Below are 17,299 nucleotides of genomic sequence, written 5' to 3'. Positions count from 1 at the left end.
TCGTACTCCAGAGGATAGGATTCGAACTGATGATCCAAGTTACAGGAGAGGAGATGTTTTGACTAAACATCAGGAAGAACCTTCCGAAGGTAAGAGGTGTTCGACAGTGGAACAGTCTCCCTCAGAAGGACTCCCCTTCATTGCAGGTTATTAAGCAGAGGTTGGATCTGTCATGCATACTTTAGTTGAGATTCCTGAATTGCAGGGGGTTGGACTAGATGACCCGTGGGGTCCCTTTCCAACGCCGCTGTCCTATGATTCTATTAATTTATTGGGGCAAGGGGCACAGGCTCCCCATCCCTGTCCTTCCATTCCCACTGCTACTGGAATGAGAATGAAATCACTGAAGGAAACTTTCCTAACAGTCCGAAGTCCATATGAGAGCTATAGGTTTACTAGGCCAACCAAAACTTCATAAAATGGTGTGCAAATGTTTGAGTTCTCCAGACTAAGTGTTACAACAAAACTTAAGGAGGATGGGGGGGGGGAGTAAAAAGGCTGCTGGTGTTAGTCAAGCTGTACGTGGCTGCATCTAGTACGTTTTGAAGATGGGGGTGTGGGAAATGAACTTTCAGGTGCTTGCAGTTTTCATGTTGTACCCCAAACTCCTGAGAAGAAGAAACAGGTAACAGCTGAACCTCCATCTCCACAAATCCCACAACCAGATGCTACTCACTCCTGATAAGAGGCAGATGGGAGATGATCCACCATAAAATTTATGATGAAGTGTTCTGGGGAACTTGAAAGCTTGCAAAAAAATTGATGATATTTTTGTTGGCCTAATGAATTCCTAATATGGGCACTTATTTATTTTTTTCTTACAGGACAACCTTTTCCAAAAGTTGACATTCCTATCTATCTCCCACCACTGCTGTGATTTTTTTAAATAAAGCTGTTGTGTTTCAGAAACATTGCCTTAGTCAGATGCTCCTTGAATACCTTATGTTGCAAGATCAAACCAAAAACAAGGGAAAGCAATACGCCTCTGGTTTCAGAAACAGACCCTAAAAACAGCAGCCATAGATACTTCAGAGCTTACTTTGAATTCTGTGACCACCCGCAGTAGGACAACCCTGCATGTTCCCAAAACATCATAAATTAAAAGGTTAAAAAAAGGGTCCAAGTAATCCAATTAAGTGAACATAAGGAGACAGGGAGGCATCTCTACAAATCTGCCAAGAATTGAATAAGCCAACAGGGCTGGCAGCAGCTGTTGCCAGCCAACTCCATTTATCCTGTTCTCTCTTTCTGAATTATTCTGGGTTGTTTTTGTTCTGCTTGCTGCAGGCATGCAAGTGTGTATATTTAAAAAAACGGGGGGCTTTAACTCAGATGCAGACATGTTTTGATTTCCTCCACTTAAGGTTGCTATTGCAGATAAATTGCTCCCGGTGCGAAAATGAGATGGCAAAGAATGAGAAGCTAACCACTCAAGGACTAAATGTGTGAGTTCATATGGGAAAAAATCCAGGGTTCTGGCTACCCCACTCTCTATGAAATGTAATTGGGGAATCCAGGAATTTCTATGGTAAGGGTTAGGGTTAGGGTTATTTTAAAGCAATTTATTATTTGTACAAATCTTTATGAACCTAATACTAAAAGAATACCAATGGCGTGTACATTAAGGAGGATATGTAAAGCACTTAGGATAGGTTACTGTGATGTTCAATGAGCATTTTGGGAAAAGTTTTAACTTTTCTTGGTTTCTGTTTATTTTATCTGTTCCTATTTTATCCTGTTAAAGTCACTTTGATTTTTTTTTTATGCTTGTGTATAAGGTGACCAACAGACATAAATAATGATAATATACAAGAAAATGCAAAATTCATGAAATACAGGCATCCAACAAGTAATAAAACAGCTGTGTTGCATAATAAGCAAAGCAGGGTTTGTTTTATTATTTGCTTTATTATTAAGCACAAGCGCGAAGGAGGAAGCACAACCTACCTTTGCATTGTAAACCTTGTCTCAGAAGACCCCAGAGCAACGAACCACAGTGGTCACAGAAGGTGGGCACTTTGTAATTGTGAATGCTGAACTTGTGAGGCATGTTGACACTGAAGCGCTGGGAGCCCACCTGGCAGAAAATCACAAGAACACACAAAAACGACCACTCTGGTACGTCTAGTCTTTTCCAGTGAAGGCCTTGCAAAGTACTTCTACATTTTCCATATGTAACTCAATTCCCCAAGTGCTAACCCCTGCATAGGCAAAATGGTGGACTTCTGTGGGTCAGTGGGTCTAGCTGTTAGCCAGAAAGTTAGTGGTTGGAGCCCACCCAGGGACAGCTGTGGGCAGGATTCCTGCATTGGACTAGATAACTCTTGTTTCCAACTCTTCAATTCTTTGATTCTGTGAATCAAGGATACTGCGATGGGAATAAGCTGTACCTTTTACGGGAGGGTTAACTGCGCAGTGATAGAGAGTACACTCTGCATGCGGAAAATCCCAGGCTATTGAGTATCTTTGGTCCCCGGTGAAGAGCATCAGGCAGCAGACAATGGGAAAGAGCTCTGCCTGAACTTCAGGAGAGCTGCTGCTGGTCAGAGCAGACAGTATTGGGCTAGGTGGAACGGCAGTCTGAGACAGTATTAGGCAGCTTCTTATGCATGTTGCAGGGGAATATCATCAGTACAGAGTGGTTCGGGTCAGCTTGCCAATTTTACTGAGGACCCTCTGGTCATCTTTCAAGGAACATCAGGATCCTACCAAAGGCCGTTTGCAAATCAGCATCAACATTGTCCCTAAATGATTCACTTGTGGTACATAAATAATCTTCTGGTTGTTTTAAAAAGTTCCACTTGCAGATGGAGATACATGGCATATTCCCACCCACTTCTTATCGCTGGCTTCTACCCAGAAGTTCTTTAAAACAATAAGAGCACCAATTCAGAAATGCTTTAAAGCTTCCTGTAGTCTGGAGCCAGAGAATGTAAATCTACACAGGAACTTCCATATCCCCGCTGGCATAGAAGGATGGCACAAGTTGGTAGATTAACATCTGGCACAAGAGGTCATGGCTTTTCAAAGCACAAACACTGGCTTGTAAGCTCCGGGGGGGGGGGCTAGAAGATGGTAGTGCAATGGCTCTCTAAAATAAAACTGAGATATGGGGTAGGGCATCCCACAGAACAGACTGCAGCGGCACTCTATTTTTTGCAAGAGGGCGAGAGAGAAAAAGATTCTGGACACTGTCAGCTCTACCCTGAGTCTAGATTCACCCTGCCAATCCAAATTGGAAATGCAAACTGCTTCTGGTGAGAAGCTGTGCACAGGAACCTTGTAGAACCACCAATGGCAGAGGACAAAGACACATCACCAACGCTGAAATGGGATTCAGCTGCCAGTCTGATTGGCTTCTGTATGTGGAGTGGTAATGGGGCAGCCATCTTGTCTTTTGCCTCAGTCGGCAGAATTTCTTGAGCAGGCTCTGAAGACAGGGCCACCGCTTTGGGTGGCCAGTATCCAGTTCCATTCTCAGAATTCAGAGTTGGCCGTCTTTGAAAAACAAACAGTGGTAATAGTTCCCAGGGAAATTGTGCACAACGGTTCTCAGTCATGCAAAAAAGTAAATGGTGAACTAAAGAGAGACTAGAAGGCTGCAGTCGGGATCCATCTCCTTCCCCCTCTCTTTTAACAAACAGGGGAGGTGACAGTGACTTGGCCTGACTTTATATATATATATATATATATATATATATATATATATATATATATGAAAAAAAATTCCACAAAACAGCACAACTCCCTTTTATCTAGAGCATTTGTTCCATAAATATTTACCTCATCGTGGGCTTCCTGCTTCTTCAACCCAGCGCATTTCGTTATTATAAGCTCATGGCATCGCTTATGGACTACGCAAGTGCAAACTGTAAACAAGAGAAACCGTATCAAGTTTGAGTTTTCACAAAGGCAGTTTTATTATTTCGTCCAGAAGGGGTTAGGTAACTGAAAATGAAAAAGGAAAAGGGAAATTCTGGAGGGTTGCTTCCCATTCCTACTCACCAGTCCCAGAGGATCTAAAAAACCTAAGCAATATACTTCTTAACTGAAGAGGGTGGTCTAGGGTTATGGTAGCTGAGCTGAATTGGGACAGGGTTGGGGGAACAAGTTGTCTTGTTCGCATCTAGTGGAACTTCCCCTCCTTCTCCTCCCCACTTCTGCTCCTGAAATCTCTTCCGGGTTTTCCCCTACCAACTCTTTGGAGAAGACTGGGGACACTGGGGGGGGGGGAGATTTGCTGGGGGATGAAAGGGACAACTTCTGCTGTGCAAACAGAGGTCCTTGCCCAAACGGGACAACTCTGCTGAATGCAACCCATTGCATGCTGTTCCAATGCTGCTATCAAGAGAATCATGGGGCCCTCGTGGCACACAAAAGAGATCCTGCGAATTCACAACACAAAGCGCTCGTTTTTGATCTTGAAGGCCCTAAACAGCTTGGGGCCTGCACTCATGTCAACTTCCCCACACTACATCGCCAGTGCTGTGCTCCTGTGCCTGCCACTGATGTCCATTAAACTGATGGCTATGAGAGGGAGGGCCTTTTCAGTAGTGGCCCCACACTTGTGAAACTCTTTTCTCATTGAGGTTTGTATAGCCCAATTCCTATTCACCTATAAGCAAGCATTAAGGACCAATTTCTTTTAAATTCAGCTAGGTAGCTGTGTTGGTCTAACACAGCCGAAATAAATAATAATAATAATAAATTGTCCAGTAGCACCTTAGAGACCATCTAAGTTTGTTCTGGGTATAAGCTTTCGTGTGCATGCACACTAGAGTATCTGAAGAAGTGTGCATGCACATGAAAGCTTATACCCAGAACAAACTTAGTTGGTCTCTAAGGTGCTACTGGACAATTTTTCAATTTCTTTTAAGTTGCTTTTGCATAATCAGGGACTCTTTATTCGTTTAAATGATAACTCTGAGCTGAATGTTACTTGTTTGTTTGTTTGTTTGTTTGTTTGTTTGTTTGTTTGGCTGATTGATTGATCCTGCTGTCTTTTAAATTACTGATCATTGATCTTGTTCCAAGAACCAATGAATGGCAAAGATGCTAGCTCCTTATAACTTACACCACAGATCTTATATTTGTATGTCAAATTTTCCTTACCTTGACATTGGTACCCTTGCTTTCCTATTACTCCCCTGGAGATGAAAAACAAACACACAGAGCATGGATTAGGAATCGGGAACGGACATATATTTTCACATCACAACATTGACATGGTCAAGAGAGAGAGACACAGCCAGTGACCAGGGATGAATGTACTGGCTGCAACCCAACTTATTTAAGGAGATTCCTCTCTTGGCTCTACAGATGGAATTCTTCCCTTTGTTTTCCCCTCCATCATTTTTGGAAATGTCACCAAGCATATACTTTGCCAAAAATCCCATGCCAAAAATGAAAATAGATAGTTCTTAAGGCTCCTTAGGAACCAATTCCTCCGCAATCCTGACACTCTCTCTTTCTTTCTCTCTCTCTTACATGAAAGAAAGTATTGTGTGTTATCTGCACAGCCACACATGCTCCAAAGTACTGAAAGGTCTTGCAGATCTGGTGCCTCTGAGTCCTTAATTCAGGCTAATCTTGGGCCTTCCAGATGTTGCTGGACTCCAGTTCCCATCAGCCCCAGCTGGCATGGACAACCGTCGGGGATTATATAGGAGCTGTAATACAGCAACATCTGTGGACCACAGGTTAGCCAGCCCTGCTGAAATGGTTGAAACTGAGAAGAAGAAAGCTTGAAAGGCTGCTTCCTCTATTTTAGTCCTACAAAGATCAGAGACACTGTGGCTGTGGAGCTTTTCCCTGCCATAAGAGACATTATTGATAGATGTAGGGCCAGCTGAACATTACCTTCTGCAGTTTTAGTGTTACAGATCTGAAAAAAGACCCCTCTATCTGCCATGTATGCAAACACACACACATTAGTATGATTCAGACAACCAGCCTTCTCATCGCTATCTGGGGCCGGGTAAAATTCAGTGCACTTGACTAATCCCTCGTCTGAACGAGTCAACAACTTAAAAATCTTACAGCCCATTCCTACGCATGCCTACTCGGAGTAATCAATAGGGATTACTCCAAAGAAGGTGTGCAGAAAGAATGCAAAGAGTTTGGTTCTATATTATCAAATAGCTGCAGCAACCACAACAATAGTTACCTTCTTTTCGACAAAAAGAATGGATGTACAGTAATTGAAGCAACCAACATGCTATCATACAACACAACAAGCTAGCCCAAAGGTGGAGAACGGGATCTGGTGGGTGGGCTGGATCCTTACCTCCCGCCACCTGCACCCATAGGCCATTTTGAGTGGCAACTGGGGTCAATTACCTGTCAATTACCTGGCATAGCACTGATGCCAGTTATTTTTTGCTTTACCAAAAACTATTGAATGCAAAGGAAGATTTGTGTTCGTAGCAAGCCCTGCTTGAGGGCTTGATGTCAGTGCCAACCCCACCAGCGCTTCCTGTTGGCACCGATGGGTGCTTAATGCAAGCCTGCTTTAGCAGGGATCAGTTGCAATATGGAGTTCCCCAAACTGGGAACCCTGTAGCACAGCCAATCCTAGCATGAAAGCTCTAACAAGCATGTAAGCTTGGCACAGGTGGCACTGTGGTGTAAACCACTGAGCCTCTTAAGCTTGCTGATTGTAAGGTCGGTGGTTTGGATCCCCGTGACAGGGTGAGCTCCCGTTGCTCTGTCCCAGCTCCTGCCAACCTAGCAGATTGAAAGCACACCAGTGGAAGTAGATAAATAGGTACCATTGCGGTGGGAAGGTAAACAGCGTTTCCATGAGCTCTGCCTTCCATCACGATGTCCCGCTGCGCCAGTAGCGGTTTAGTCATGCTGGCCACATGACCTGGAAAGTGGTCTGTGGACGAACGCCGGCTCCCTTGGCCCAAAAACGGAAATGAGCGCTGTACCCCATAGTCAAATTTGACTGGACTTAACCGTCCGGGTGTCCTTTACCTTTCAGAAAGCTCCACTTGGGACAGCTGATCAACTGACTGGCTTGATGAGGGCCAACCAGAAGTGGATTTTTAAGCTTCTAATCATTTCTGTGTGCCTGCAGTTCTGCCTGTACCACACCTGATACCACATATGAAACCAGGTGTAGGGCAGCGGGGTCTGGTTGGGGAGGAAAATCCTTGTAGGCCAAACAGGGACCCATTCTGGGCCTAATTCGGTCTTCCCCTGAGCTAGCCGATGCCCAGCAATGACACCTCACAAAATACTTACCATATAAAGTCTCGGCAGTGTGAACAATATGTTGGTTGTCTAAGGTAGGTGGCCATAAACTTGTGCCCATTAACCTGGTGGACCCTGCGTCGCACAGCCCCCTGGCGCTTCCGGGGCCGCATCCGCTCTCTAAACACTCGTTCCTCATTGTCTTTGGGTGCTGGAGAGAACAAAAGAGAGAGGAAGGGAAAGAACATCTCAGATATGAAAGCTGGTGAGAGAATCAAGAGAATGCACACTTGCAGTTTGATTTCCACATTGCACCGTGGCTGCAAACCACCACAATTATTTTTATTTCCCTCTGGAGTCTTTTTTTTTAATTAAACTTAAAAATCTTTACATGTATATTTCAGATTCCAAATTTGTTATACATTTCTCTTTAAACTTTGACTTCCTGCATTTCCCTCCATGCTGTTCTTAATCCCATCCCCTTTTAAATACTGCATTCTAATAAACATTTCACCTAAGACATTTTCTTCTATTTCATATATTATCAGTCTTCTACTGCTGCTCATATTTCAAATCCTGCTCGCAATTTCATCCAATTATTCCCCCGCCCCCGATATTACAAAAAAGGGCATGTTTACTCTGTCATGTTGGTGTTTTTTTTCTTTTTTTCTTTTAGTTTCGCCAGCTCCACTTTAAAATCCATTCTTCTTTTGCTGGGTGTTTTCTTTCCAGTTCTGTGTCAAACCACCCCAAAGTTTTGCCTGGTTCATCATACTTGGCTGGCGTTATTTATTTTATTTATTAAATTTCTATACCGCTTTTCACATAAGAATCACCAGGCGGTTTACAATATATGAGGCGAGAAGTGTCCCACTTTCCCAAAGTTTATCACTGGCCCAAACCATGGATGCTTCTGGAATGCCTTGGTTAGTTCCAGCAAGTGGCAAGATCACAGCTGCCAGGGGAGTGCCACTGGTGCGCCACCCCCTCCTCAGACACTGTTGCAGGTCGAGGTTCCCAAGCCACCCCCTGAATAAATCACAATTCACTCATAATTTTTGTTTAAGGTTTTTGGCATAATTTTGGCCACAACTTTATTAAAATACATAATGTGAGTGGTTGCTTAGGCATTGGTTACGACTATCTGTCCCCACCCCGGGACAGAACTGACTTCCAGATTCCAGCGAAAGCCAGTAAGGGAAAACAATATTGGGGAGAGAATGGGGCTGGGCACTATACCGTCACCCCTCCCCGCATGCTCCCAGGGGGTTGCATGGCCCTAGCCCCTTGCCAGGGATACGGACAAATGTATGGCAAACCCCTGGATTCCTTTAATGGAATTCCCTTGCATCAGCAGCACTGGAGGGGCATGCACAGCCAACCCTTACCGCACCACCAACCAAATTTTAACCAATGCCTAACAGGAACCTTACAAGTTGTGGCAATTTGCTACGCAGTAGGCAAAAACCAAATGGCACCAGCCAATCTGCCAAATGGACAAAATTCCTACCAGGCCCCTGCCCTAAAAGCAGACAACCCCATGACAGGCATAGCAATGTCAAACAGCCCTAAATTAGGGAGGGTGGGTGAAGCAAGAGGCCAAAAAAGCTGTGTGCCAAGAATATATAACCTTTGGGCCAACCCTCTAAATGGTAACATCAAAGTCTCCCCAACAACCCAACTTGGCCCAATCACAGTCATGGCCATCCAAACGGTTCCACCCATTAACCTACAGGGGGTGTCTTGTTAGACCCCACCGCAACACGTGCTCTCCATGAAGGAGAACACGCTTTGCTAAACCAGAAGGGGACAAAGGTGGTTCTTACCCTAGTAGATCAAGCCTAGATTCCTGCTCTCTGCCCCACTGTTCACTTCCAGCAGCCCACAGACTAGTGGAGATACACTCACTGGATTGTGAAGCAACATCTGATAACGGTGACACGGACCTTAATGAATTCAACTTGCTGGGGCACTAACAGAGATTTATTGTTATTTTTATTATTATTATACCATATGCTCCTGATATCTGATTTAGAAATCAGCAAAATAAATAAATAAGCAAACTGATTCAATTGCCTGGAAACTCAATAAGGCTGCTCTCTTTGGCCTACAAGTGCACTGCTGTGGGGCCTAAAAAGATCTTATTTTCTGCAGCTGCGTAGCATCAAGGGCTTATGGAGAAATACAAGGAGGACTTTAAGTTACCTAGCCATTGTATTTTTTAAAAAAATCAAATGTGTAGTTTAGCATTTAAGTAATGTTATTAATATTCATAATACTAATAGCCTCAATTCCAAAGAGAGGGCCACTTATTCTATTATTATTATTATTATTATTATTATTATTATTATTATTATTATACCACACTTTCCTTTATAAATTCAAAGGGCTTGCAAAATTACTAGAACATGTGAAAAACAATAAATATAGCAATAAAGAGAATTTCATTTGGCGGCTCCTTAAGACTAATTATGAATAAGCTTTTGATTACAAAGCTTTCACAAGGAAACAACCAACCACTTCAGAAATTTCGTTGTATATATTAACTTATATACAACCCACTATGTATAAAATAATGAAAATAATTAAGTATCATATAATAAGAGCAAGCTAAGGGAAGTTTAAAAAGCAGGGAGATGAGGATGACTACAATTCATGAACATGGCATGTTACAGCCAAAGCACACAGTTTGAATTCTTGATGGCTTGAATTCTGCAGTTCTCTAAAGACGATGCCCCAAATTTCCATCCCAGACAGACATACCAGAAATTCACCACGACCAATGTTACTGAAAGCTCCTGAGAGGTCCAGCAGGACTAGGGATAGATACTCCTTGGCGAAGGTCACCTACCAAGGCGATCAAATAATTCTCCACTTAAAACCAAGGCTGGAATCCAGATTGGACAGAGTCCATCCGCTAACGTCTTCTCCCTTATTTCATCCTCAATATCCTGTACATGCCTAATCCTGCAAAGGGCCAAGTCCATTTCTGTAAGCCTGCTCACACATCCCAAGCATGCTGATCCTAGCCCAGCCCAGCAGGATCCTTGCCCAGAATTGTTCCAGGCATGTCTCATTGATACCAACACACACACAAAACATGATTCTGACTCATCCAACATTTGTTTCCATTACAGAGAAAATTACGGGCAATTGCTTTATACCAGACATTTGGCGGAACCCTTTCCTGCAAACATAATCCCTAAGGGATGGTTCATATAGTTAGCTTCTCCTACACATGAGTTGTCGGGGTCTTGCTCACTTATGCCCATGCTCACTATTGTGCGAGGGAAGTGCGACAGGAGCATTTCTTTAAATGTGTGTATTCTGCAACATGTCATTGGTTTAATAACAGCGCATCATTGGTGGATTTACACTGGGCTATCCACACATCATTTTGCTTTATTCGTTGTTCTGTGACGCTTCCCCAATGTTACCGCCTTATTGCTGTCTGCAGGGACACTCTTGGACTGTAGCATAATGGGGGGAAACTACACAAGACTTTCTTTTAAAAGTACCATAAAAACAAGAGATAAGATTTACTTGGTGTGCTTGCTCTTGTCGGATTGAATGAACAATACAGGCAGGTAATACTTACATTACTGAAACATATTGACATGAATTTGTATGAGAGACTGACTAATATTTACAGACCGGCTCTGAGGCCAGCAGCAGCATAACGCAGCACACTTGCTGCTCGAACAGTTAAAACGCACGCAACAGCTGATAACTGGACCAAATGGAAACAAAAACTGTCTCAGGCATATAACATCACAGCACTAACCCTTTGTGTAGTATTTTGGATGCCCCCATTCCCACAGGGAGGTGGGGGTTGTAGTAATCTTTGTTCTTGCTTTTTTATTATGTATTTTGTGGTTTTCTAAAAATCTCGCATTCTTATGTTGTGAAACGCTCTGAGATCCATGGATGAAGGTCATTATGCTAAATAAATAAATGATAGATGGATGGATAAATAGATAGATGATAGATAGATAGATAGATAGATAGATAGATAGATAGATATAGATGATGAGAGAGAGAGAGAGAGAGAGAGAGAGAGATAATAGCTAGATGATAGGTGGTAGGTAGGTAGGTAGGTAGGTAGGTAGATGATAGAAAAATCTCAGCCCACTTTGAATGTATTTTGTGGTTTTCTAAAAATCTTCCATTCTTATGTTGTGAACTGCTCTGAGATCTATGGATGAAGGTCAGTATGCAAAACAAACAAACAAACAAACAAACAAATGATAGATAGATAGATAGATAGATAGATAGATGATGATAGATAGATAGATCATAGAATCATAGAGTTGGAAGAGACCACAAGGGCCATCGAGTCCAACCCCCTGCCAAGCAGGAAACACCATCAGAGCACTCCTGACATATGGTTGTCAAGCCTCTGCTTAAAGACCTCCAAATAAGGAGACTCCACCACACTCCTTGGCAGCAAATTCCACTGTCAAACAGCTCTTACAGTCAGGAAGTTCTTCCTAATGTTTAGGTGGAATCTTCTTTCCTGCAGTTTGGATCCATTGCTCCGTGTCCACTTCTCTGGAGCAGGAGAAAACAATCTTTCTCCCTCCTCTATGTGACATCCTTTTATATATTTGAACATGGCTATCATATCACCCCTTAACCTCCTCTTCTCCAGGCTAAACATGCCCAGCTCCCTTAGCCGTTCCTCATAAGGCATCGTTTCCAGGCCTTTGACCATTTTGGTTGCCCTCCTCTGGACACGTTCCAGTTTGTCAGTGTCCTTCTTGAACTGTGGCACCCAGAACTGGACACAGTACTCCAGGTGAGGTCTGACCAGAGCAGAATACAGTGGCACTATTACTTCCCTTGATCTAGATGCTATACTCCTATTGATGCAGCCCAGAATTGCATTGGCTTTTTTAGCTGCCGTGTCACACTGTTGGCTCATGTCAAGCTTGTGGTCAACCAAGACTCCTAGATCCTTTTCACATGTACTGCTCTCAAGCCAGGTGTCACCCATCTTGTATTTGTGCCTCTCATTTTTTTTGCCCAAGCGCAATACTTTACATTTCTCCCTGTTAAAATTCATCTTGTTTGTTTTGGCCCAGTTCTCCAATCTGTCAAGGTCGTTTTGAAGGGTGATCCTGTCCTCTGGGGTGTTAGCCACCCCTCCCAGTTTGGTGTCATCTGCAAATTTGATCAGGATGCCCTTGAGTCCATCATCCAAGTCGTTGATAAAGATGTTGAATAAGACCGGGCCCAAGACAGAACCCTGTGGCACCCCACTAGTCACTCTTCTCCAGGATGAAGAGGAACCATTGATGAGCACCCTTTGGGTTCGGTCAGTCAGCCAGTTACAAATCCACTGAGTGGTAGCATAGTCAAGACCGCATTTTACCAGCTTCTTTACAAGAATATCATGGGGCACCTTGTCAAATGCCTTGCTGAAATCAAGGTAGGCTACATCCAGATAGATAGATGACAGATAGATAGATAGCTGGTAGATGGTAGATGATGATAGATAGATATAGATAGATGATAGATAGATAGATAGATAGATAGATAGATAGATAGATAGATAGATATAGATAGATAGATGATAGATAAAGAGAGAGGAGAGAGAGAGAGAGAGAGAGAGAGAGAGAGAGAGAGGAGAGAGAGATGACAGAAAAACTACAGCCCACTCTGAAGTGCTAACTCAGTGCTAGAGTACATGAGGACTCCAAGTTCAGCTTCCAGCAACCCCCTGTTGGAAAATTAATCCCACCTTTTCCTGTTTAGAGCTCCAGGTGGAACACATGGTTCTCCCCATTTCATCCTCACAACAGCTCTGTGAGGTAGGTTAGGCTGACAGACAGTGACTGGTCCAAGGTCACTCTGTGTGGCTGAGCAAAAGGACTAAGAACTCTGGTCTCCCAGGTCTGAGTCCAACAGTCTAAGCATTGTGCCACACAAGCTCTTCTCCCACTGCCTGGGACCCTGGAGGGTTGCAGCTGGTCTTGGACAATATTGAGATAGATGAATGAGTGGCAGTTTCAAAATGTTCGCATAGAGATAAATTATGATCTCCTCCAACTGCATTCCCAGGGTTTTTAAAAGTCAGCCTTGGAAATAACGTGCGGTATCATTTTTATATTAAATAACCTCAGAAATGCACATTCATATATATATATTCTCCCAACTTCAGCTTCCTGGAACTCTAAAATAGTCCCTTTTAGCACAGCAAAATCAATCAAGTAATGAGAAATCATTACTTAACTTAATTTATTGTGCATGCCCAATGGAATTTAGGAAGAAATTTAGTGAGAAGGTTTGATCCAGCAGAGAAGTGCCAAAATGCATTAGCTGAAATCTAGATTAACTAGCTAAGCACAAATGAGGGGATTTAGAAGTTTAGCCAGCTAATTATCAGTTGCCAAAGAATGGGGGGGGGGGAGAACTTTGCTTGGAGACCGCAGATTAAATGTGTTGAATGCCCCCCCCCAAATAATATTCATGAGTGCATGTTAAGCCGACGCTAGATATCTCAGGTAGTAAGAGAGGCTTTGACTGGTACATGTAAGTTTGCAAGACAAAAAGCAACCAGCAACCTTGGTCACATTTACCGTAATTACGGCCTTTCCAGTGTAAAAACATGAGTTTTCACCTTTCTGGCTTAATTTTAATAGAGAGGTTCATAAAGGATGGGGTCTATGAAAATGTCATACAAGCAACTTTCTAGGGAACTACAACTCATTTCCACAGAGCCTAGGACTTGCCGATCAGAAGGTGGGTGGTTCGAATCCCTGCAACGAGGTGAGCTCCCGTTGCTCGGTCCCAGCTCCTGCCCACCTAGCAGTTCGAAAGCACGTCAAAGTGCAAGTAGATAAAGAGGTACCGCTCCGGCGGGAAGGTAAACAGCGTTTCTGTGGGCTGCTCTGCTTCGCCAGAAGCGGCTTAGTCATGCTGGCCACATGACCCGGAAGCTGTACGCCGGCTCCCTCGGCCAATAAAGCGAGATGAGCGCCCCAACCCCAGAGTCGGCCACGACTGGACCTAATGGTCAGGGGTCCCTTTACCTTTACCTTTTAATTGTTCAAAGACTGAGAGAAATGAAAATATATCTCACGTATGTAGGGAATTCATGTACATTCTACATTTACACATAAGGAATGGTCCTGGCGAATCAAGCACTTTGAAGTTCCATTTGTACCAAAGGGCAGAGTGGATTTGATTTAAATCATGATTTAAATCACTAGTCAGTAAGACTTGATTTAAATCATTTTTTTACAGAAAGTCTCATTCCTGCTGGAATAATCTTAATATTTACTACCAGATGAAGGTTTCATTTTTGGAATAATAAATTTTCAGAGTAGTTTTTACAGTTATATCAAAAATTACTGATTTGGTTATACTATTAGAAATACAAAGACAGGTAATTATGAAATTATTGTTTATATTTGGACAACTTTTCTGCTGTACTTTATTGGAAGGAGAAAAATAATCATTTCCTTAATAACAATTTAAATAATTTATTTAACTAAAACAATAACATTATAGCATATTTATCCATGTTTGTTAACTGATATGGTTAAACGATTTTTTTAAAAAAATCTTAGACTGAGTTTTAGCACACATCAAAACTTAAATCCTTAAATCCTTTGGACTACAATGTAACTTAAATAGAAAAGTATATTTAGAAAGACTTTTGCTACAAAGCATTTTATTTTAAAAATCTGATTTAAATTTTTTAAAAATCTGATTATTATTTTTAAAAAAAACCATTGATTTTTATCCACCTTGTGAAAGGGAGAGGTTTGATCAAGTGCTCAAAATCTCTCCCATTCAAAGGAATGGGAGTTGCAGGTGCCAGGTTTGGGTTGGATTGCACCCTAAGTGTAAAGCTACCAACACAAAAGTAATGGATGCTCAACAACCTGTGTTTCGGCCCGTGCTCCTTGTGAGTACGCTAAGAGGACCTAAGCCATTCTGTGTGGAAAAATGTGCAACCATCCAAAAAGGGACACGGGATTTGGTGTCTTTGATCATTAGACTCTTCCCAGTATCCTATAAAAGATGGAACAATATTCCAGAACATCTACAAAATCCTACTGTCAGGCAGTAGGTAGGAGATGTGGAGAAAGAACTGAGACAGGGATAACCAGCATCTCTGAAGAAGAGATGAGAAAGTGGATTGTGTGTTGAAAGTAAAATGAGCTTTACCAGAAAGCAGGCTGGCCAACGGGATTATTAAATAGGTACTAATATTTAAATGCTACAGTTGGAGAATATGAAATAGCCCTAACATGGTAAAAGTCTGTTAATGTTTTTATTTATGGTATGGTAAGGTCAAAGCACATAAAGCATTAAAAAACCATATTGTCAGGAAAGCATTGTTTAATGTCTGGATAAGATATAAGGACTTGCTTGAAAACAAAACCCCAAGGTGGTTGTCACCGATGGAAGCGAAGGCTCAGAAAAAACTCAATATGGAGGCCAAATGGCCGAAATATTGGGAAATTTTGGAACAAGAGGGAGATAAATTGAAATTGCAGAGTTTTGAAAAACTAAAAAACAAAGTGCGAGATTGGCTTCATTATTATCAAATAATGGAGGCATACAATTTGGACAAGAAAATTGGATTCCAGGTGGAAAAATCAAAATTGGAAACAGAACTGTTAGATCCCAAAACTAAGACTTTGTCAAGGATGTATAACTTGCTGTTGAAATGGAATACCCAGGATGAAACGGTGAAATCTGCTATGATTAAGTGGGCACAAGATGTTGGATGATTATGATGGCTGACTGGGAACAGTTATGGACCACAGGTATGAAGTTTACGGCATGTAATGCCTTAAGAGAGAATATTATGAAAATGATATACAGGTGGTACATGACACCAGTCAAGCTTGCAAAAATCTATCATTTGCCCGATAATAAATGTTGGAAATGTAAAGAAACTGAAGATACATTCTTTCACCTTTGGTGGACGTGCCCAAGGATTAAGGCTTTCTGGGAGATGATATATAATGAAATGAAAAAGGTATTTAACTATACCTTCCTGAAGAAACCAGAGGCCTTTCTCCTGGGCATGGTCGGCCAATTGGTGCCAAAGAAGGATAGAAATTTCTTTATGTATGCCACAACAGCAGCAAGAATACTTATCGCAAAGTATTGGAAGACACAAGATCTACCCACCCTGGAAGAATGGCAGATGAAGGTGATGGACTATATGGAATTGGCGGAAATGACCGGCAGAATCCGAGACCAGGGAGAAGAGTCGGTGGAAGAAGATTGGAAATACTGTAAAATTTCCAATTTTACAGAAATACTGTAAAATTAATGAATGTTAGAACGATGTTGGATTGAAGCTAAGTGGTTTTCAGCAGTAATGTTACAAAGATGTGTAAAAATGGACTGTTAATAGGGGATAATTTAAAGTTATAACATATTAAGATTAAAGATTAGGATAAAAATAAAGAGGGAAAGGATTTGCTGAACCAACCAATTGAACTGGATACAAAAAAGGGAGGTGTGAGGAGGTCTGGGGAACAAGCGAATGAAAGATAAGACATGAAAAGATTGAATTGTTTTTAACTGTTTTTATTTTGTATTTTGTATTTTTCTTTTTTCTTTTTGTAATACTTTGAAAACTTTAATAAAAATCTTTTTTAAAAAAGTCTGTTAATGTTTCCCCCCAAAAAGTTCAGATCAGGCAGTTTTTCACACTTTTTTTTTTTAAGTGTTGCTAAAAATGTGTTCCTAACTCTACTTATGCAAACGAATGAGCCCCATGGGCACACACACAAAAATTATGATTATTTATAGCGATCCATTCATACTGGAATCAAATCGTACAATTGTTACTTCAGGCCCACATAAGTGATTCATCTCCCTCCAGGTCAGCCATCAAAATTATTCTTGCACACCACTGGGGGTCACTCTAGCCTGGCAATTAAAACAGTATCAAATGTTTTTCTTTTTAATTATTAAGGTAAGGAGACCTTAAAAGCCAATTTCCCAACAGCATTCACCGAGGGTTGACTTTTGCACAAAGTATGTGAAAGCTCTGCGGAGGAATCAATCAAAGGTACGTGGGAGAAAAGTTACTTTGAACCTTTCTTCAAGTAATAATATACTTTTCAAG

At 41.9% G+C, this 17,299-nt stretch overlaps 1 protein-coding gene across 2 annotated transcripts in view; it reads right to left on the bottom strand.

Moving 5' to 3' along the window:
* The window catches only part of PRKCE (protein kinase C epsilon), a 325,248-nt gene that overhangs the window by 87,166 nt on the left and 220,783 nt on the right, over nt 1–17,299 (bottom strand). For both annotated transcript variants that reach the window (XM_053383375.1, XM_053383374.1), the window contains exons 3-6: nt 7,249–7,408; nt 5,113–5,147; nt 3,784–3,869; nt 1,948–2,077 (exon numbers count right to left, since the gene is read on the bottom strand). In XM_053383375.1, coding sequence (XP_053239350.1) covers nt 1,948–2,077; nt 3,784–3,869; nt 5,113–5,147; nt 7,249–7,370 — 373 coding nt within the window. In that variant the 5' untranslated portion in view covers nt 7,371–7,408. The remainder of the gene's footprint in view (nt 1–1,947; nt 2,078–3,783; nt 3,870–5,112; nt 5,148–7,248; nt 7,409–17,299) is intronic.

The sequence above is a fragment of the Podarcis raffonei genome, chromosome 3 (genome assembly GCF_027172205.1).
Source record: "Podarcis raffonei isolate rPodRaf1 chromosome 3, rPodRaf1.pri, whole genome shotgun sequence".
Classification (NCBI taxonomy): Eukaryota; Metazoa; Chordata; class Lepidosauria; order Squamata; family Lacertidae; genus Podarcis; species Podarcis raffonei.
Note: the sequence above shows the minus strand (reverse complement) of the source record. Positions and strands in the feature narration are given on the sequence as shown.